The 21879-nt window shown below is 51.6% G+C and overlaps 1 protein-coding gene and 1 long non-coding RNA gene across 4 annotated transcripts in view; both read right to left on the minus strand.

Moving 5' to 3' along the window:
- The window catches only part of MYO18B (myosin XVIIIB), a 258994-nt gene that overhangs the window by 80254 nt on the left and 156861 nt on the right, over window positions 1-21879 (minus strand). For all 3 annotated transcript variants that reach the window (XM_086682197.1, XM_086682198.1, XM_086682199.1), the window contains one exon: window positions 19056-19208. In XM_086682197.1, the coding sequence (XP_086538323.1) occupies window positions 19056-19208 (153 nt within the window). The remainder of the gene's footprint in view (window positions 1-19055; window positions 19209-21879) is intronic.
- On the minus strand, window positions 12577-14849 carry LOC147575428 (uncharacterized). Its single transcript, XR_015242385.1, has 2 exons — window positions 13508-14849; window positions 12577-13267 (listed from the first exon to the last, which is right to left on the minus strand). It is a non-coding gene; the product is annotated as an uncharacterized LOC147575428 (long non-coding RNA).

The following is a 21879-nucleotide window of genomic DNA, read 5'->3' on the forward strand; positions in this document are numbered from 1 at the left end:
TGAAGGGGCCCCATTGATCTGTAAAAGGAAAACAGCTGAGCCAAGGTGGAGGCCACCCCAGGACAACTGGCCAAGAGCCCGTCCGGGATCATTTTTATCTCCTTCCCAACTGGGCAGAGAATATCTTCCTCAGGATATCCGGAGCTCAGCCCAGATGTTAGAATGATGCTAATGGCAACGGAAGGCGGGGACAACGGAGGTCACCAATGATTCGCACATCTCCAGGTCAAGTGCTACTCTCATTTTCCCTCGTAATCCTCATCTGTGAGGTGTGCACGGCTATTATCCCATTATACACGTGGGGAAATCGAGGCCCTGAGCTTTCTCACACTGGCACCTCTAGTTCTAGCCCCACCCCACTGCCGGCAGCCACCATCCACAAAACTCCCATTTTCCAAGACCCCAAGAACAATGTATTCCTGCAGTGGGCTCGGTGGGGGACAGCCCGTTTCCCTGGGTGGGACAGCTGAGGCGCATGGAGTGTGATGTGGAGGCATTGTTAGAGCATCATCGACAGAGGAGGTGAGACGTCTTATCTTCCCGCAGGAGGCTCCAGGGGCCTCTGGGCAAGGCACGGAGGTGGCAGGGCAAGGCCAGGCCCTGGTTCTCGCAGGAGTCGGAGGCCTCACTAAGGAGAAGCATTTAAGCTAAGACCTGAAAGATGCAGCCATGTACATATCTAAGAAGAAGAGTGCCCTGAGTGGAGGAAGTAGCTGGTGCAAAGGTCCTGAGGCAGGAACAAGAACAAAAGCGGAAGCGGTGCTGAGGGACAGAAAGGGAGCCAGTGTGGCTGGACAGCTGTACGGGGAGGAGGGGGACGGGGTGCTGAAGTAGCAGATGGGGCAAGGGGCACACTGGTGAAGCTAGTGAACCGACCTCGGTCAGTAGGGAAACCTCTGGTGGAGCAAGAGGAGGAGGGCGGCATGATCTACCCCTGGCTGCTGTGGGCAGGATGGGCTTTAGCGGACACAACTGGAAGGAGGGCAGCCGATGAGGACACACCGTGGTATGTGCAAAGAAGAAAAGGTCTGGGCGGGCAGGAGCTGGTAGGCCGTCCTGGGAGATGACGTCAGATAACTAACAGTGGAAGGGAGGGAGGAATCACACAGGGCCCTGTTGCCAGGCCAAGTTGCGTGGCCCGGGGCCAAGAGGCGAGCCACAGCCACTGTCAGGAACGGAACAGTGTGGTTCCAAAGACAAGGACAGCAGTTCCTGACCTGGGCTGAGGGTTTTGGCAGCACGGTGCCCTGGCCCTCAGAGCCTCCCCGGACAGAGACGGGCATGGCTATTGGGGTTATTCTTAGCTCCTGCTGGGTTTGGGATAGGATCATCTTGGCCCCGATGGGTTTTGGCATGAACAGCTGCACCTGCTACCGTTGTCTGGGGACCATTTCCAGGGCGCTGTGCTTTCTCCGTCTTGCTTCAGAAAAGCCCCGTAAGAGCTCTTGAGAGCAGGGTACCTCCATTAGGACTGGCTGATATATGAGGACACCGACGCTCACAGAGCGGAGAGGCCTTGCCCAGCGGTCACGCAGCCGGTCAGCGGAGAAGCCTGGTGCGACCGACTCCAGAGTCCAAGCTCTTCATTGCTGGGCTCCACTGCCCCTCATGAAAAGAACTCTCTGGAAAGTCTGGACCGCGCGGGGAGGGCGGATTAAGAGAAAGAGAAAGCTCGGTTGCAGAGTGAATGGTTGACCCAGTGGCTTGGTGTTCCAATGGGAGCCCCCCGGGCAGTGTCACGACAGCCTGGACCAGGCCGGGGGCTGGATCAGTCAGAGACAATGGAACAGAACTCAGGGATTGAATCCCTGTGGTCGGTGGGACAGAGGAAACACGCATCGTCCCCGGAGCCTCCTGGCACCGAGGAGCCTCCCGGAGATAAACACGTTCATCCCCGAGGGACGAGGAACGAAACCAACACTTACTGGCGCTTGCGAAGTGCCAGCTCCCACCACGTGTGGGGGTCAGAGCTTGGGCATAGAGCCAGGTCTGGAGGATCGGCCTCTCTCACTTGGTCACGTGACCTCGTGCCTCAGTTTCCTCACCCGTAAACTGGGCAGAGCCGTATCACTACAGAGTCCTGCGTAGTGAGTGAGTGAGACCCTGGGAGTGCTTAGCACCGTGTCTGGCAGCGAGAAACCCCTAAAACAGTAATGGCAGTTGTCACTCTTGTTTGCCCCTTTCATTCCCTTTAACGGCCTAAGAAAGGTTGTTTTTTTTTTTTTTTAATTTATTTATTTTGAGAGAGAGTGCGTGCGTGCACAAGCAGGGGAGGGGCAGAGAGAGAGAGAGAGAGGGAGAGAGAGAACCCCAAGCAGGCTCCGCACTGTCAGCGCAGAGCCTGAAACGGGGCTCGATCCCACAAACCGTGAGATCATGACCTGAGCCGAAATCAAGGGTTGGACGCGTAACTGACTGAGCCAGCCGGGTGCCCCGAAATGGGTGTTTTTAACCCCGTTTTGGAGGCAAGGAGAATGACAGAAAGAATGTCAGGTTCCTGCCACCAGGGTGAGGCAGGGCCTCGGCTCCCACCATCGCAGGGAGGAACTTCAGGCTTCCTGGCAGACCAGGGAGGGAGGAGGCAGGGGGCCCACCTGAGGCACACAAGCCAGTAGGATCTGGAGGGGCAAAACCAGAAGCCGCCCGCCAGCCCGAGGCCCCCACCGGGCAGGCTCCGGGCTGCCGCTGACAAGCCATCTAAATGCCGAGCTTTAAAAATGTCAATTTATTACACTTTAGGGAGCGGGAAGAAATACAGGGCCATCTCGGGCTGATTTTCCATTATGGATGACCCGGCGTAAGAATAACTCACCGCACGTTATTTCCATATGGGGGCTGTTTGAGTGACGTTTTTATGAAGTCGGGTGGCAAGTCATGCTGGGGCTGAGATCAGACCTTTCGGGGGAGTGACACAGCCCAACGCTGCTTGGAAAACGCCCTCCCTTCCCGGGAGGCACTCCAGGAGGAGCAGTCAGAGAGCAGAAGGGAGTTGGGCAGCCAGGACTCCCCTCAGGAAGGCTTATGGGGGTCCACTCTCCTGTCCTCGTAGCCAGTGTAAGCACTGAGGATCCCAGGGGGCAGGGGACACCTCACACCTTTCGGCTCTGCGTCACCATCCTTCTGCGTGGACAAGCCCTCTGGGGCGGTTCCCTGCCAGACCTCCAAGATGCAGGGCAGAGAGGGTTTGGGGGACAATCATCTCTCTCCAGACCTGTCTTGGGGCTGGGTCCCCAACATGCTCCCAATGAGACAACTGACTTGATTTTCGTACACGTTCATGTTTTCTTTTCTCCTCCAAATCTAGTTTTTCGTAAAACCAACACGACAGTACTAAAGGTATATGGAACAAAGCACCCAATGCCTTCCATGACTGGAAGCTTCTCTTCCTCCTGCACACGGTGTCATTCAATCGGGCACCCTTCCCCGGAATCTGCTCGAATTCAGAAAGGCGGGCGTCCAGGCAGGGTGGCATTTCCACCCTGGCCCCTTGACCTAGGAGTCTTCTCTACGCTATAGCTACAGGTGAGAACGTGCTTCCTGACCTTGTGCATGAACTAAGGGCTTCCTAGCTTTGTTCTGGTGAGGTCCTGACTCTCCAGGGATTGTGGGAGAGCCCCGAAGGTCCTTGAAGCCTGGTGCTCTCCCGGGCAAGAGGAAATGACAGATCAAAGCACTGCATGAATCTGGACAAGGGATGTCATGGACGTTGGTTATGACCAACTCTTACTCTGTGCCAGGCACTGCTCTGAGCACTTTTCACCAAAAGACAGGGCTGGCAGTGCGTTCTCCCAATATGGCCTCTCATCCACCACGAGGTGGGACATTCATCGTTACCACAGCATTGCCTGGTGGTTAAGAGCACACCCAATGGTGGGGCGCCTGGGTGGCGCAGTCAGTTAAGCGTCCGACTTCAGCCAGCTCACGATCTCGCGGTCCGTGAGTTCGAGCCCCGCATCAGGCTCTGGGCTGATGGCTCGGAGCCTGGAGCCTGTTTCCGATTCTGTGTCTCCCTCTCTCTCTGCCCCTCCCCCGTTCATGCTCTGTCTCTCTCTGTCCCAAAAATAAATAAAAATGTTGGAAAAAAAAATTTTAAAGAGCACACCCAATGGTCAGGCAGAATCGGGGTCCAATCCCAAATTTCTATCTATGAGCCTACGACCTTCAGCAAGTGACTTAGCTTCTCTGAGCTTTCATTTTCCCATTCACAAAATGGGGGAAATAATGGTCCGTATTTTCATTGAGCAGGACTGCTGAGTACAGTTGTATTCGTTGTGCACTGCACAAGCCTAGGGGCTGCCATGCACATGGATTATGAAGATGAGCTCTTACCCTGTGCTCAGGGCACTGCTCTGAGCACTTTTAATGTATGAACTCATTTATCCTTCACAATGACACTCTGAAGTAGGGTCAATAACCATTTTTGTTGTTACAGTCGAGGAAACTTAGGATAGAGAGGTCAAGGACTTACTGAAGGTCTCACAAGTGCTAAGTGGCAGACCTGGAATATGACACCCAGTCTGAGTCATTGCACTGCATTCCTCCAGTAACAGTAGTGCCCATGACGGATGTTTTACGGGGGAAATTCTGCGATGCGTCTGCACAGCATTTAATCTCCCTTCTTTTTAAAAAATTTTTTTTCTTAATGTTTATTTATTTTTGAGACCGAGACAGAGCATGAGCGGGGGAGGGGCAGAGAGAGAAGGAGACACAGAATCGGAAGCAGGCTCCAGGCTCCCAGCGGTCAGCACAGCGCCCGACGCGGGGCTCGAACTCACGGACCCCGAGATCATGACCTGAGCTCAAGTCGGACGCTTAACCGACCGAGCCACCCAGGTGCCCCAATCTCCCTTCTTTTGATAGCGGCACCCCATCTCCTCTGCAAAAAAAAAAAAAAAAAAATACCCATCCCCCAGATGTCCAAGTGTATCTGATAGAGCTGACCCTCCCCTAGCAAGCTCTGAGAAGGGCATGTGACTCCGCCCAGCCAATCAGAACACCACTTCCCGTTCGCCAGCGCGCTTAGCTGTGGGGTAAGAGCCTAGAAGACACCGGGATTTGGGGGAGACCATAGGAACGAAGTTGGTTCTTTGTGATGCAGGATGTGAGGTCGGAGTGTCTGGCAGTCCTTCCCAGCAGGAAAGAAGAGACGGCCTGAGAATATAAAGTGACGTCAAAGGCGCTGAGGCAGGAAACACATTCGCAATGACGTGGTTGGAGAATCTAGATCCGGCCAAGCCCGGAAGGCGCTGTCAGCCAGAGTCAACACTCAAAGCCACTGGTGGCAGGGGCGCCTGGGTGACTCAGTCCGTTAAGTGTCTGACTCTTGATTTTGCCTCAGGTCATGATCTCACGGTTTGCGAGTTCGAGCCCCACATCGGGCTCTGCGCTGTTAGCTCAGAGCCCGCTTGGGATCCTCTCTCTCTCTCTCTCTCTCAAAATAAATAAAATAAACATGAAAAAATAAAAAAAAAATAAAAAAAACCTTTGGTGACAGTGTTTGCTGACTGATCTGCTGAAAGTGTTGGACCAAAGTAGCTTGATCCAAACCTTGGGGTAGGATAACAATCATTCGTTGTCTGCCTATTCTGTGTACAGATCGCTCCTCCCAGGGGGATAAATATCCCCCCTTCCTGATTGTTCAGTGGGAAAAAGACGAGGGAATGAGATTTCTCCAACACCGACTCTATTAGGCACCGTGGGGGCCCTCGCTGCTCCTTTTACTGCTACAGCCCACAGCTGGGGAAACGGTAACCCCGGGCAGGGGAAGTGACTTGTCCGGGATCAGATCCGAGCCAATGGGGCTCCAAGCCCCTGCTCTTCCTGGGCCACCGCACAGCCCACGCCGCCACGAGCCTTTCCCTACTGCTGACTTCATCTGCAGCGCGCTCTCTGCAACATCTCCCTCCTCCCCTCCCTGCACTCCCTGGGAGGGCGATTGAGATTCCCATCACATATACATCAACTACAACCCGATGAATAGCATATTACTTGCCTATGCAAAGCCATCTGCCGGCTTTAAATACCTGGCGAAAATGTTTGCTTTGGACTTATTAAGCCACGAGATGAGTGGGCCAGACATATGGAATGAGGCGGGGAGAGGGAAAAATGCTGATGTTTGGGCAGAGCTGTTAGAACTTGGATTTCTGGGTCTGGCCGAGCAACTCGGAGGATTTAAGAATCCTGCATGGCAAATGCCACGGGCAAGCGTTCTAAGAAACGGTGTCTCTGGCGGGCTGATCTCGACACATCCCAGGCCTTGACATCCCGTCAGGGCGCTCGGAAGAATTAACCTTCGGTAGGAAGGCTTTCCCCCGAAGGGAATTAGCGGCATCTCAAACTATAGACAGCCCTGCTATCGAACAAATTTATTAAATGCAAACATATTAAAAATGTCAGGCCAGGTCCACCAATGGTCTATCCGGCTCAGAAGTCTGATGACTGTGGCCCCAAGGGGAAACTTCCTAAGACCATCTGGTGGTTACTCTCTGTGTCCTTGGTCAAATGACTTGAGCACATATTAAACGTTCCATCGTCTTGCTTACCCTGTGCATCATTATTTATTGATGCATCGAAATGCTTTCTGGTTTCCATCCTCCTCAGAGTAAAAATAATCATTGTTAGTAGTGGACTAATCATAACCAGTCTCTGAATGCTTACCATGAATATGCTATTTGCAACACGTAACAACTCTTTGAAGTAGGGACTTTCACCACCATTGTATAGATGAAGAAACTGAGGCTCAGAGAGGTTAGTTAACTTGTCAAGATCACACAGCTTGTAAGTGGTGAATGGGGCCAGGACCGGACCTGAATTTTAAACCCACAGCCTTTTCTTGTAAGCCCTGTGGCCTGGGCTTCCCCCCTGCTGAGTAAAACAGACCTCCTTTCACTTGTTTGGAGTCTATTTCTTTGAGGGTTTGAGAGTCCTTCCTCGGTAACAGAAGGTAACGACACTTATGGCAGTGAGCATCTCATAACGCATATAATGGTCGGATCACTAGGTTGTACACCTGAAGCTAATATAATATTGCACTCCAACTATCCTTCAGTAAAAATTAAAATGAAAAAAAAAGAGTCCTTCCTAATTTTGCATTATAGGATCTAAGGACTGCTCAGGTACTATATGATTAAACAGACTTTACGAATTTCCTTCTTGCCTTCACCTCTGGTTGCAGTGGCTTTCGTGTACCCTGATGTTCTCCAAAAAAAAAGAAAACCTTGGAAAAGCAGGATAAGGTACACATAAAACGCCTCCCCTGCCCCCATCCTATCATGCCCTCATTTTTACTATATTTTCAGCACCCCATTGTCCCAGCACCCCATTGCTCCCCTAAATAGTGTTATTGTCTGAGTACCTCCCCGTGTTCCCACTAGATAATGGGCTCCTGGAGGCCACCTGGGGCCACTCCCCTCTGGGTCCCCACACGGTAGGGGCTGCACCCACATGCGCTGAGGGAGCCAAGGAAAGAGGTCAGCTCAGTGCATCACTAACCTGTCCCGGTACGGAGAGGGGTGGGGCCGCCTGTGTCTGCAGCCCGAGCTGCCCACTGCCCCTGCTGCCTGAGCCAGCCCTGAACACCCCCTCGGGAAGCCACCTGCTGCCTGGCCGCTCCCAGCTCCTCCCGAGCACAGGTCTCTGACCCAGACACCGGCCGGAGTCCAGACAGCCAGCTCCACACAAAGGACGAGGGGCAGGCTGTGTGGGCAGGACCCTCCCTTGCAGGAGGAAATGTCCTGCATAGAGAGTGACCACAGACGTGTCCAGCAAACCTCCAGGGCTGGATCCTGAGTCCAGGCTAGAGGCCCGGGTAGAGGGTGGTGGGCTTCCGGCCATCCTGCACCACCGCGCTCACTTAGCCAGAACATTCGGCTAACCAGAACACCCTCTGCTGGACCAAGTCGTTTTAAATTTGGATTCCAAGATACCTAAGATTGACCAGTTGGGTTACCTGGCAATGAAGAGCTTCTGTTCGTAAAACGACAAAGCTAAGAGAATGCAGCAGTATGCCCCGAGTTTGTCTGCAAAGTGGGAGACACTATTCGCAATATACATTACGAGCGAAGAGTTTTACATCCAGCATATCTCACAAATCACTAAGAAAAAGAGCCAGTAGTTTGAAAGAGGCAGGTGCGGCTTGAACAGGGCAGAAGTAGCCATCCAAATGGTCCATCTACTTCGACAAGGGGATCCACCTCGTTACTCGTCAGGGAAATGCAAAACAGACCCACGGAACACCTCCTCCCTCAGAACGGCTAGGATGTGAATAACTAACAAAAACAGGTGTTGACCACATGGGACACCGGTGGGACTGTCATATCGGCCGGAGTAAACGTGTCTACCGACACTCGGGAGAACCATTTGGCTACATCGACCGCAGTTAAAGAAACAGGTGTACTGTGACCCAGAGATTCTACACTTTTAGGTCTACGCCCTAGAGATGCACACACACACCCGCCTGCCTCCCGAATAAAATAACACGGGGAAGAAATGCCCACAGAGGCTGTATTCTTAATCACCCAAATCTGGATGCAACCTACATGCCCATCAACAACACAATGGCTAGATTGTGATATAGTCTCAGAAATAGCAAGGAGAATGAACCAACTGCGACATACGATAATACCCGTAAATCTTGCACGCATAAATGGAGCAAAAAAAGCAAGACACCGGCCAACACATGTGGACGGTAGGAATCCATCCAAAGAGCAACAACGAGCAGATAATCGAGAAAAGGCACTCAAGAGGGCATCTGGCTCATCCCCCCCCCTCCCCGAAACCCACGGGTACCTTCCTTTATCTTCCTCACAATTCCTCGGTGCTGGAGATGCCGGCCCTAGGATGGGCGACTCCCCCCTGTTTGCCGGGGACGTTTCTGGTTTTAAAATCAGAAGTCCCATGCCCCAGGAACACCCTCAAACCTGCACAAAACCCAAAGGCTCCGACATTACAAAGACAGGGGCTCAAATTCCAGTTCACCCGAATGGAAGGGCGAACACGGCTGGCGTGAACCCCTCCCAAAGTGCCAGCATCAGGAAAGACAGAGACAGAAAGACTGAGGGGCCATAACATCATGAAAACGAAGCACAAACACTTCTGTATCCTGTGTTGGATCCTGAACACGGAGAAAACTTGTTATGAAGAACATTGACGAGGGCAATGGACAAAATCTGAACCGTATAGATACAGATACAGATACAGATACAGATATACATATACATATACATATACATATACATATAGATTTAGATAGATATCTGTATGTAGATACCATACGTATCTAACTGCTTTTCTTTTAAAAATTTTCTTAGGGTTTATTTATTTTTGAGAGACAGAAACCAAGCACAAGCCAGAGAGGGGCAGAGAGAGAGGGAGACACAGAATCCGAAGCAGGCTCCAGGCTCTGAGCTGTCAGCACTGAGCCCGATGCGGGGCTTGGACTCATGAGCCGTGAGATCATAACCTGAGCCGGACACTCACCGACTGAGCCACCCAGGCACCCCACTTATCTAACTACTTTAATGTAGCCATTTAAAAACATGAAAACCAGGGGCACCTGGGTGGCTCAGTCGGTTGAGCACCCAACTTCAGTTCAGGTCATGATCTCATGGTTCGTGACTCTGAGCCCCACATTGGGCTCTGTGCTGACAGTGCATAGCCTGCTTGGGATTCTCTCTCTCTCCCCCGCTCTCTCTGTCCCTTCTCCACTTGTGCTCTCTCTCTCTCTCTCTCTCTCCTTCTCAAAGTAAACAAATAATTAAAAACACACACACATGAAAACCATTCTCAGCTCTCAGGCTGTGGCAAAAAGAAAAATAAAAAACCAAACAAACCAGACACAACAACAACAAGAAATAGGCGTTGGATTTGAGCTGGATTTGGCCTGTGGGTCATAGTTCGTTGACCCTCTGGATTAGAAAACAGTATTTTATCAATGTGCAATTTTCCGTTTTGAATGGAACAAAGGGGCATTGTGTTTGTAACTGGTTTTTCGATGATTCAGAATGAGAAAAAATGAGAAAGCAAATGTGGTAGAATGTTACAAACTGATGAATCTTTTTTAAAGTTTATTTATTTACCTAGAGACACAGAGAGCAGGGGAGGTCAGAGGGGGGTGGGGGTGGAGAGAATCCCAAGCAGGCTTTTCCCAGAGCCTGATGTGGGGCTTGGACTCTCGAACCGTGAGATCATGACCTGAGCGGAAACCAAGATTTGGATGCTTAACCAACTGAGCCACCCAGGTGCCCCACAAATTGATGAATCTAAATGAAGGATAAACAGGCATCTTCTTAACTATTCTTGCCACTTTAAGCTTGAAATTCTTTCAAAATACGTTATTTAAAAAGAAATCCCACTTCCCCCCAAACTCCGTGACTTTGGGCAAGTCTCCTATATGCTGGGCTCCCTCTTACCTGAAATGAGGGAGCTGCTTCCCACCGAAACTCACGGCCCATCCTGGGAGTCCCCACTGATCCACAAAGCACCTGCGGTGTGCGGACGCACTCCTACACTCTGGTCCCCAACAGAAGAGGTCCTGCTCACATGGCGTTCACTACACTCAAGTGGGTTTAGTGAGGGGGTGCAAATTAAGTCATGGCATCTAAGCGCTTGGTCCCACGCTTGGTCCCGAACCAGCCGCATGCCTGCCACCAATATCATGACTGTGAAGACGTCTGTGATGACGCTGGGGGATGGCCGGCTGCTCCGGGGGCCTGGCCCTCCACAGCTCTCAACCGTCACGGGTCCTTCTGGGGAGATGCGTAGACAGCACCCCCGGCCTATCATAAAACCAGCCTTTCTCCATTTGTAACAGCATTGGAAGTGTCAATATTTGTGGGGCGAACGGGCCGCGATAACCATGTTTTCACCCAATTACAATTTGGTTTTTATCTCCTCTGACAGGAGGTTATGTTAATATTGAGTCAATTCACTCCAATATGATCTTTAAAAAGGAAAAAAAAAACTTTTTTTTTTTTTTGTCTCTTCGAATAAAATACCCAGGCCACCTGTCTCGTGGCTCCTGGCTGGGGAGGAAGGTGCTTGCTCACACGAAAGATTCCCATCAGACTCATCTTCCCAGAGCTTATTAATTATTTTCAATGTCTCGTTGAAGCATGGGTGACACATGGTGACAAACGTCCTGCCTAAGGGCACTGGGGATGAATCAAGGGTTATGGGTCTTCTGCACACTAGTGGTGGGGGTCGGGGGGGCGCTCAGGATGTTGCCTAGCCGTGACTGGGAGTTCACATAGAAGATACACCAGGCTCAAGGGGCCCCCCCGAAGGGACAGAAACTGAGCTGGACTCCCCCGGTGGAAGGGCCTGTAGGAGCACCCCGGGATTCCCGCAGGGACGTGAGGACCCAGAGGTGGCAGAGGGCCGACAGGAGATACATTCTTGGGGGGGGGGGGTAGTAGCAGCTTTAAACTCCCTTTTGTTGATGTCCGTGGGTTCAAATCCCAGCCTCATCTCTTACTACCTTTGTGACTTTGGACCAGTCTCTTGGTATGTTTACTTATTCACCCAGTGTCTCCCTTGAAGGAGCTGGATGGTAAAGGGGGGACACAAGCAAGCAAAGGTGGTGACCGTGAGAGAATGTCACCAAGTCTCAGTCATTGTACCCCCCAAAGGCCCTTCAATCCTTCCCCCTTCACTGCCCTACTTATCACCCACCCCCTGTATTTCTCATGCGGGGTTCTCATGTCTGCTGGCCCCTGGCCTGGTCCAAGCAATCTTCCTACCACCTTATCTTCAGAGAGAGAATTTTAAAATTTATATACAGTCTCGGCTTTTTGTGTCCAAGATCTATCAGTGGCTTCCATTGTCCTCGGAATACACTGCGAGAGAATGTGCCACCCCAGAGGTAAACCCAGCAGACAGAGAGAGCCCAGAGGGGTGGGCCCTCAGTCAGCTCATGGGGGTCAGAGATGGCTCCCAGAAATGATGCCCACACCCAAGCTCAGAAGAGAACTAGACGGGGGCGTCTGGCTGGCTCACTGGGTTAAGCGTCTGACTTCGGCTCAGGTCATGATCTCACAGTCCGTGAGTTCGAGCCCCAGGTCAGGCTCTGTGCCTGGAGCCTGCTTTGGATTCTCTCTCTCTCTCTCTCTCTCTCTCACTCTGCCCCTCCTCCATTCGCACTCTGTCTCTCTCTCCCCCTCTGTCTCTCAAAAATAAATAAACATTAAAAAAACACAAAAACAAAAGGAAGAGAACTAGATGGTCACCAGGCAAACAGGCTTCACAAGAGAGAAGAAGGAGTCTGGCCAAAGGCACAGCTTGGGCAAAGGCGGGAAGGTGATGAGACAGGTGTGAGCGACCCCAAGCTGTCCCTAAGCTGCTGGTCAGACATGTCAGGAGCACGGGAGCCAGACTTGGCACCCGTAAAGGTCACGTTGGAGAACCTGCATTGTATTCTGAGGACGATGGAAGCCAGTGACGGATCTTGAACACAAAAAGCCAAGACTGTATGTAAATTTTAAAATTCTTCCTCCGAAGATCGGGTGGCAGAAAGATTGCTTGGATCAGACCAGGGGCCAGCATGAGAAATACTGATGGTGGGTGATCAGTGGGCGGGGCGGGGGGGGGGTGTCAAGGGGGAAGGATTGAAGGGCCATTTGGGGGTACAATGACTGAGACTTGGTGACAGCTTTGTACTCAGCACGAAGAGGGGGAACACGGTCCCCAGTATGAATGAAGTAAAGGAAAGAGCTTGGGGGTCTCCATTTCGCAAAAAGCAAATACCGTATTCCCTTTGGGGGAAGAGACAAAGGTCAAAGGCGTGAATTGAATGGGAAAAAAAATGAAAGCAACCAGTGTCCTGGAGAAAACGTCCTCTTCCAGGGTCTTGTGGGAGCCAGGTGCCAGCATCTGCTTCTCACAGATGTTATTTACGCACGGCGATGATCTCAATTACGTATCTTGGTTGTGGGGATTGCTTCTGTCTCCAGATTAGTTTGTTTCCAGTGGAAACATTCCATGGGAATTAATTAGTAATTGCTCCTAAAGAACAGGTGTCTTTAGATCATCCCCACACATCGCCCTGCCTAGTCTGTGCTACGAGGTCTTGTAAAATCGTTTACCCAGAAACCAAAGTCTTCCGGCAGTCAACCCCTGTGACTCGGACGAGGGAGCCAGCGGGGAGCTCTACGTTTTAAAAATCATGGTCTTCCAGTTTTTATTTTAAAGAATTCTTGCAAATGCACAGTCATAGCGTTCTTTAAACCAGCCCCGGGCCTGGGAATATCATGCCCCCTTTTATTTAAAAAGACTTTTTTTTTTTTTTTTTAATTTTTTTTTTTTCAACCTTTATTTATTTTTGGGACAGAGAGAGACAGAGCATGAACGGGGGAGGGTCAGAGAGAGAGGGAGACACAGAATCGGAAACAGGCTCCAGGCTCTGAGCCATCAGCCCAGAGCCTGACGCGGGGCTCGAACTCACAGACCGCGAGATCGTGACCTGGCTGAAGTCGGACGCTTAACCGACTGCGCCACCCAGGCGCCCCAAGACTTTTTTTAATGTTTTGAGAGAGAGGTAGAGAGAGAGAGACAAGGTGAGGGCGGGGGAGGGGCAGAGAGCGAGGGAGACAGAATCCGAAGCAGGTTCCAGGCTCTGAGCTGTCAGCACAGAGCCCGACACGGGGTTCAAAGCCACAAACCAGGAGATTGTGACCTGAGCTGAAGTCTTATGCCTAAGTGACTGAGGCAGCCAGGTGTCCCTCATGTCCCTTTGTACATGAGGAAAAGGAGACTGCAACACAGGATATCTCACCCCAAATCATACAGCTAATTAGGCAGCAGAGGCAGGATTTGAACGCCAAAAGTTCTAGGACTCTTCCATGATTTATCACAAGGGTCTTAAACCACGGTATTATCAGAGATATATCCAAGGCTCCCAGTGGAAGGAAACTGGGTGAAAAGAGCCAAATAATTCTCTCGGGGTCCTAGACGCCGGGGCAATGGGCCGAGGGGATGCCTGTCCACTAAGGGCAGAATCCAGAGATTCTGGAAGATGCTCGAAGGGAACTCTCCCATGCTGCTGGTTAGGCCTGGCACGCCGGACATCAGAGCTTCAGCTGGGGCCTGGAATCCCCACCCCCATCTGACCACGCCCATCTCTACTCTGTAACTCTCTATGGCTCCCCATCACCTTTGGGATAAAACCCAAACCCCTTAGCCACGCTCACTAAACCCAACTATCAACATACCCACCCCCCCATACTGTCTCCTCCTTATCCCTGCAGCCTGGCCTCCCAGGGGTCCCAGAGTTCAGACCACATCAATATTTGCTGAATGCATGAGTTTTTTAATAGGTGCATTCAAGCAATTCCCTTGTCCGTGCCCTGAGAGAGTAAACCTTTCTCTGGGCTCTTCCACGCCACAGTTACTGAGCTAGAAGGGCAGCAGGGCGTGGTCATGTTTCTGAGAACCTTGCTGCTTGGACCTCATCAGCCCCCCGAGAACCTTGCGGCTTTGACCTCATCAGCCCCCCACAAGCACTGGGCCATCAAGCGACGCGAACTCTCCACTTTGGGAAAAAGTCTCTGGGAGGTCACGCTGCGCATTGAACGTCACGAGTTTAGCAGCTGCCAGATCCAGTCCTCTTGACTCAAATTTAATTAATGTTGAGACGGCCGAATGAAGGTCTGTCACACTAAGGTAACCTCGCCATCAGTTTTCTCGTCTACGAAATGGACATGTCGCCATGGAACTGGAAAGGGTGTTTTGAGAGATAAATGAGGCCCGCGATTCCCAGATGCCAGTCCTAAAAAATGTAGATACTGGGTGCCAACCCAGACTTAATGAAGAAAGACAAAGAAAAGACTACCTGGGGGTGGGATCCAGAATCTGTGATTTTTTTTTTTTATTTTTTTTTTCAACGTTTATTTATTTTTGGGACAGAGAGAGACAGAGCATGAACGGGGGAGGGGCAGAGAGAGAGGGAGACACAGAATCGGAAACAGGCTCCAGGCTCCGAGCCATCAGCCCAGAGCCTGACGCGGGGCTCGAACTCACGGACCGCGAGATCGTGACCTGGCTGAAGTCGGACGCTCAACTGACTGCGCCACCCAGGCGCCCCCAGAGTCTGTGATTTTTAAACAGTGCTTAAGTTCTCTGATGTGCGGCCAAGTTTGGGGACCCCAAGACACCACAGAAAAGCCTAGTACATAGTAGGTGCTCAATGTTAATAGGACCCATACTATACCAGCCAAGTTGCAAGGACACAGAACTGCTGGCATTCACAGCTTTCGGACATATATTGCTGTGTGCCCTTGGGTGAGTTACTCAACCTCTCAGAGATTGTATCTTTATTAAACAGGTCAATAATAGAAGTACCCTCCTCCTGTGGTTATGGTAAGGATTATCTAAATAGCACACTTACTGCTGCCACCAGAAAGTCTACGAGCCCCCTAACTTTCAAACCAGCCCCAGGTTTGTCCCTTGTAGCCAGCTCTGTCACCACTTAGCCCAGATGACCATCTCCTCCGGCCTGGAAGGGTATTCTAGCCTCCTAACGGCATTGCCATCCTCTTCACGTCTAGTCTCCGCACAGAAGAGCGAGCCTCTCAACCGCGAATCGGGTTATGTCACTCTCTGCTCAAGACCTCCCAATGGCTTCGCACGACCCTTCGTGTAAAGCCCAAGCCTTCCAGGGCCTGCGTGTTCAGGTCCCTGTCTGCTCCTCCTTCTCCCAGGGTAGCTGAGCCGACCACCCAGGCTCAACGGGACCCCTTGCAATTGCCTCTTCCAGAACTCCACTTATTTATTGCCTTTATTCCCCATATCAAGGTGTGGGATGTTTCTACTTATTTATACCATTGTTTGCTTGCCTCCTTTTCCATCAGATGTGAGTTTCACGACGGAGGGTACCTGCCTTACTAACCATTATCCGCCTAGATGGAGCATATCACCTGACTCACAGCAGGTGCTGCATAGATCATGAAGGAAGGAAGGAAGGAAGGAAGGAAGGAAGGAAGGAAGGAAGTCGTTCAGTGCCATACCCAGCACTTACGGCACAGTCAGTAGCAAAGTTAGCTCCGTCTCTCTTCCCCCTCCTCTCTGCTCTCTCTGCCTCGGTCCCTGGAGCCTTCAGGTAAAGGACAAATACCTTCCCTCGGAGAGGAAACGCAGCGATGCCCAATGTCATCACTGCTTTATTTGATTAGCTCTGGCTCCGGCATCCGGGACACGTGTGCTGGGAACCAAAGCAACTGTACCCTGACCTCTGGTCCACGCGAAACCATCCTTATAACGATTTCCATGACAACAGCAACAGAAAGCCAAGGCTGTGAATTCCCTTTGATAGGAGCCGGATGCAGAGATGGGGAAGAAGGACTTTCAGAAGAATGAAGCTCTTTGATTCAGCTCGAGGCGCCTTCATTAAATACCACCATTTGTCAAGAACACACATTTTAACCCTGCCGAGGAAGGTTGCTCATGAATACTTTAAAAAGGAAGGAAAAGAACGAACAAAACCATCACGGTTCCTTTTTGAGGACAATCACCTGTGGGGACGGGGACATTTGGATGCTGTGGCATCAGGAATATTTTGGTGGGAGGCAGGAAGAGCAGCTGGCCCCCTGCCAAGGGGGCTGCAGGAGCCCGACATGCCTGGATCCTGACCAAGTGCCCAGACATCTCTGCCCACTTGAGGCAAGTCAAAAGGCTAAGCGTCTTCCACCCACGTGGCCAGCCAAAGAGAAAGGTCAAGGAACCCCTAGATTCTGCAGTTAGAATCACGAGCCCTGGATATGAATCCCAGCTCTGCCACTTAGCTGCCGGGCACGTCACTTCCCATCTCTGGACAGGACTTCCCCACCTGTAAAATGGGCGCAAGGTCACTTCCCTTCCCCAGGGAGTAAGAAGGGTAATGAGATTGAGTACAAGGGTGCACTTAAGCCCAGGGGATTCTAGTTTTCTGACACGGCCACGCGGAGAATAGGGTTTGCCTTAAAAGCAGGACAGTCCGGGACAAGCCAGGATGGTTGGTCACCCTGAAAGAGCATTAGCAGATGCAACGGAGCATTAATTAATAGGATTATTAAGAGAGGAGGCCCTTCGGCATCTTCAGGTTTCACAGCACTGCACCTCCGGGGAGGTCTCTCCCCAGACCTACCAACCTGGTCCAATCATGACAAAAGCATCACACAAAGCCAGACTGGGGGGACACTTTACAGAATACCTGGCCAGTCCTCCTCAAAACTGTCAAGGTCATGAAAAGCAAGGCAAGACTGGGAACCTGTCCCAGACCAGAGGACACTGGGCAGGCCAGACCACCCAACACAGCGTCGTGCCCTGGGTTGGTTGGATCCTGGAACGGGAATGCATGGAATCCAAGAATGAACGGGGAAACTCGTGAAATCTGAATCGAGGCTGGAATTTTGTTTAAAAGGAAAACAAGGTTTTCTCCCTTAGCTAACCAATTGCTACCCGAGACCTTTCATTTTACAGACAGGAAACTGACACCGGAGACAGGAAGCAGAGAAAGCTCTGGGTCCGGTTTCTACGACCTGGAGCTAGACTCTGCTGCCTCCCGCTGCCTTCCTGGGGACCTGCTGACCTTCTTGAGCTCCTCCAGAAGGAAGAGAGAAGAGCAGTCAGTGGTTTCAGAGTCAGGGAAAGTGGGTTCAAGGCCCAGCTTTGCCTTTGACTGGCTGTGTGACCTCAGGCAAATCCCTCACCCTCTCTGTTCCCTAGTTTCCTCACTTGTCAAATGAGGCAGAGGACCCCACTGAATTCAACAGGCAGGCATTTATTCAGTATTTATTATGGGCGATGGACTGGACAGGCACCACCAGACATGGTTAAAGCAGAGCCTTGCCCTCCGGAAGTGTATCGTTTTGCCTGAGGGTCCGAAAAGTACAGATAACCCATCTAAGTTTCTGGGGATATTCTGTGGAGATAGAGAAGCCCGCAGCCATGTGGCAGCACTGAGGCTACGTGATAGAAGGCCAGAGAAGGAGAAAGAACAGAGGGCAACACTCTGAGAAGGTGAGGTGGTGAGGGCAGCAGGAAATGCCTTCCGTCTCTCCACACCTGGATTCAGCACATGCAATTTATTAGCAGGAAACGAGGGACTTAGAAGTGACACCAAATGCAAGGGCACCACACCCCCAGTGGGGCTCTCAGCTCCCCTGTGTTGTTTCCAGCTCACTCCCCCGCTCCCTGTCCCTGCATGGGTCAGGTAGCAAGTCCCGTGTCCCTGCTGTGATATTCCGCCTTGGGACCTCTCTCCCCAAGTCCGCCAACCTCCCCCCACCCCACCCCGCGGAATCTGAACACCTCACGCCTCTCGACAGCTGCCTCCATGGGCTGCGCTGTCTGCACTGGGCAGCGCCCAAGCCCGTCGTCCCATCTCCCCAGGTCCTTGGCTCCTGCCTGGTCTCACCTCCCATCTGCCTCCACTCCTCCCCGGGGGCAGCCAGGGAGGGGTGGAGTCCTGAGTTTGAATCCTGGCTCTGACACTTTCTAGCTGCCTTGGGGGTGGGTCTCCTGCCCTCCTTGTCTCTCAGTCCCCTCCCTTGGAAAATGGGAGATGAGAATCCTGGAGACCTCGGTACAGAACTCGGTGCCCCATCCCATACAGAGTAAGCGCTACATGGTGGGAGCTCCAGAAGGTGAGACGGCCAGAGATCCGCATCATTACAATTCTAACTGGCAAACGGCTATCGGTGGTGGTGGTGGCGGTTTAGGCTTTGCTTTATCAGCACGACTGCCCGTTGTTTCATACCCAGCCTGGGTGGGCACCACCTGGCCACCACACATGCGCACGCGCGCTGCCCTCGGCCATTCTGCCACGGGCCCCTGATCTGCCCGTGCCCTCGGGCTGCCTTCTGCCTCCACCCTGAAGAAGGGAACTGGACTTCTCAGTCATTTATAAACCCCTCCTTGTCACTTACAAGCCACCTCCATGTGGCATGCTCAGCCCCTCGGTGTCCCCCTTCTTCATGCAGGTCTGTGAAGGTCGGACGTCAGTGCAGTGGCCACCCCCATCCCCATGCCCTGGCTGGCTGCAGCACCCTCCCCAGCCTGGTCCGGAGGGGACCCACGACACCCACCTGGCTGTGCACTTTCTCCAGCTCCTCCTTGCTGACCGACGTCTTGCTATCCTCCATGCTCCCCAGAAGGAGCTGCACGTCGGACAGTAGCGCGTGAGTCCTTTTGAGGTCCCTCCGGAGACGCTTCTCCACGTCAAAGTCCCGATGGCCGATCTGGAAGCCAAGGGAAGGCTCTCATGAGCTAAGATGGCAAAGCAGTGGCCAGGGTCCAAGTTCTCCGGAACCAGACTCCCTGGGTTTAAATCTTGCCTCTGCCTCTCCCACTGTGGGACCTTGGACAAGACCCTTCTCCTCCCCGAACTCAGTTTCCACATCTGCAAAATGGGAACGACATCAACCGCGTGGGGCTGTCGTGGGAATTAGAAAGGTGTTTAGCCGAATGCCTAATAAGCTGTGCCCAAAGCTGCCCTCACAGCCCGTAAGGATCCAAAGTCACTATGTCTCGTGGTTGGCACCAAAGCCATCAATATGGCCTCTCCCCACCTTGCAAGAGCCTACAGGTCAGGGGAGGCCCTCTGGTGACAGAAGTGAGGACAGCAGTTTCCCTGCAGGGGCAGGGACTAGATAGGGCAGAACTCAGGAGCCCCTTAATTCTATTCATGTGGGTGGTACTTCTCTGAGTTTATGAAAATGCATTGAGCTGTACGGGAGGGGTCCGGTATGCTTCTCTGACTGTATGTTATGCTTCAGTAAATGGTGCTTAATATAGCTGTGCTGTTTTTGGAGATCTAAGTCAAGTTTTGCTGTCCCTCGAGCTGGTCCCCTCTGCCAGGTTGAGGCATGAGGTCATTTTCTGTAAAAAGTTGTTACCCAAGAAGTGAGCACGTTCCTTCCCCCAAATCCCTGAACTTGTAGGCCCTCTGAGCGGGCAGCTATCCAGTGGCCCCTGCAGAAGCCACGTTCCTGGACTCGGCACCAGGAGGGTGACAACTCCCAGCGGCCAACAAACGGAGAGAGGCACAGGGTTCCCCAGAGGACCGGCATGAAACAGCGACAGTCCACAGTCTCACATACAAACAGCGCCTACTGGAAAAACACTAGGGGAGCACCTCTGAAACTCTAGAAGAAATTAACAGCCCCTTGGGTTGCCTGGGTCGCTCCATCGGTTAAGCCTCCGACTCTTGGTTTCGGCTCACGGTTCATGAGTTCAAGCCCCATGCTGAGCTCTGCACTGCCTGTGCAGAGCCTGCTTGGGATTCTTTCTTTCTCCCTCTCTCTCTCTCTGCCCCTCCCCTGCTAGTGCTCTCTCTCTCTCTCTCTCTCAAAATAAATAATTAAAAAAAAGAAAAAGAAACTAACAGCTCCCTTCTCGGACTCTCCAGAGACCAGCGGAAAGAACACAGCACCATCTATCAGATGGGGAGTTTTCAAGAAAATGGGGTGTAGGTGTGTTTCAGCCGTGGGACCCAATTTCTACCCACCTGGATACCTGTGCCTCTCAACAACCATTTCCTGGGATGCTCAGAATGCCCCAGAATATTCTAGAAAGAAGGTGGGGTTGAGAATGGGGTGGCCCCGGTTTTAAACCCTGGCTCGCCATTTGCTGACATTGGGAAGGATGGCTGAATCATACGACCTCTCTGAACCCGAATCTCCTTGTTTGTAAAAATAAGGTGAAAAAAATAATCTCTACCCTCCATGTTGAGATAAGACAAGGATCAGGCATGATAATGGATCAGAAAGCACTTTGCATGCTGTCAAGTGCTTTACAAATATAAAGAATTATGAGTATTGTCTGATGACCTAGAATGCACTCCTCTAGATTAAGCATTACTATTTCTCGGCAACTAGCTTTGAATTCTTTGAAAAATGAGTTGGTTCTTCGAATATAGCCTCTTTGTTCTCAGATGTATTGCTTTGTTAAGTTTTAAATGCTAGTCTAATGTGTGTGTGTGTGTGTGTGTGTGTGTGTGTGTGTGTGTGTGTATGTTATATAATCTCACCTGCTGAGCTGAGATCAGGACGGGGCATTGTGCCAGGCCCTTTGTCACATGTTACTGCATCTAACTCCTGTGACAATCTCTTAAAAATAGATGTTATTATTATTGCCTTTATAAAATGCAGTAATAGCTTACGTTTAAAGGGAGCTTTCTAAGTGTCAGACCCGGTTCGAAACCCTTCAGGGAAATTAACACGTTTGGTCTTCATGAAGCATCTATGAGGTATGTAGTATTAGGAGTCCCATTTGACAGATGATGAAGCTGATGCCTACAGAGGGGGAAGTAACCAGCCCAAGGTCACACAGCTATGAAATGGAAGTTTGGATAGGAATCCAGCTGTCCTGGCCAGAAAGGGGTAATTGTAGGGAAATGTACGATACAAGAGATGTGTTCTGCTTTTTAATTTAAGGGAAAGCATGCTTGGGAGGAGCATCGCCCAGCTCAGGCTGGGAGGGGATCCGCAAGAGTCTTAGGTAAGTGGGAGCCAGGTGAGCTGTGGGAAGGGCATTTCAGGAAGAAGCCATGCCATGAGCAAAGACAGAGGGCTGAGAAAGTCTTGTATATCTTGTTCTGAGTGATTAGCATGAGGGTGTAGAACACGGAGGTGGGGCAGGGGGCCTGGGGCCAGCTCATGTCTTGTGAGCGGTGGGACTCTTTAAGTATGTACCGTCTTGGGAAAATGGAGGTACAGCGGGTGAAACTGACGTAGAGAGAGTAAGTGCTCTCCCCAAGGTCACAGAGTGGCTGTGCAGGACCCTGGGCAGCTCGCTATTAGATGCAAGTCTCTAACCACTGCACGGCAGAGCCTAGGGGAACCTGAGTCCTGAATCACTAACTCGAGCCCAGGTTCATTACCATGATTGCATTCAAGCAGCATATTAGCA

This window comes from Puma concolor, chromosome D3, assembly GCF_028749965.1.
Source record: "Puma concolor isolate L17-30 chromosome D3, mPumCon1.1.hap2, whole genome shotgun sequence".
Classification (NCBI taxonomy): Eukaryota; Metazoa; Chordata; class Mammalia; order Carnivora; family Felidae; genus Puma; species Puma concolor.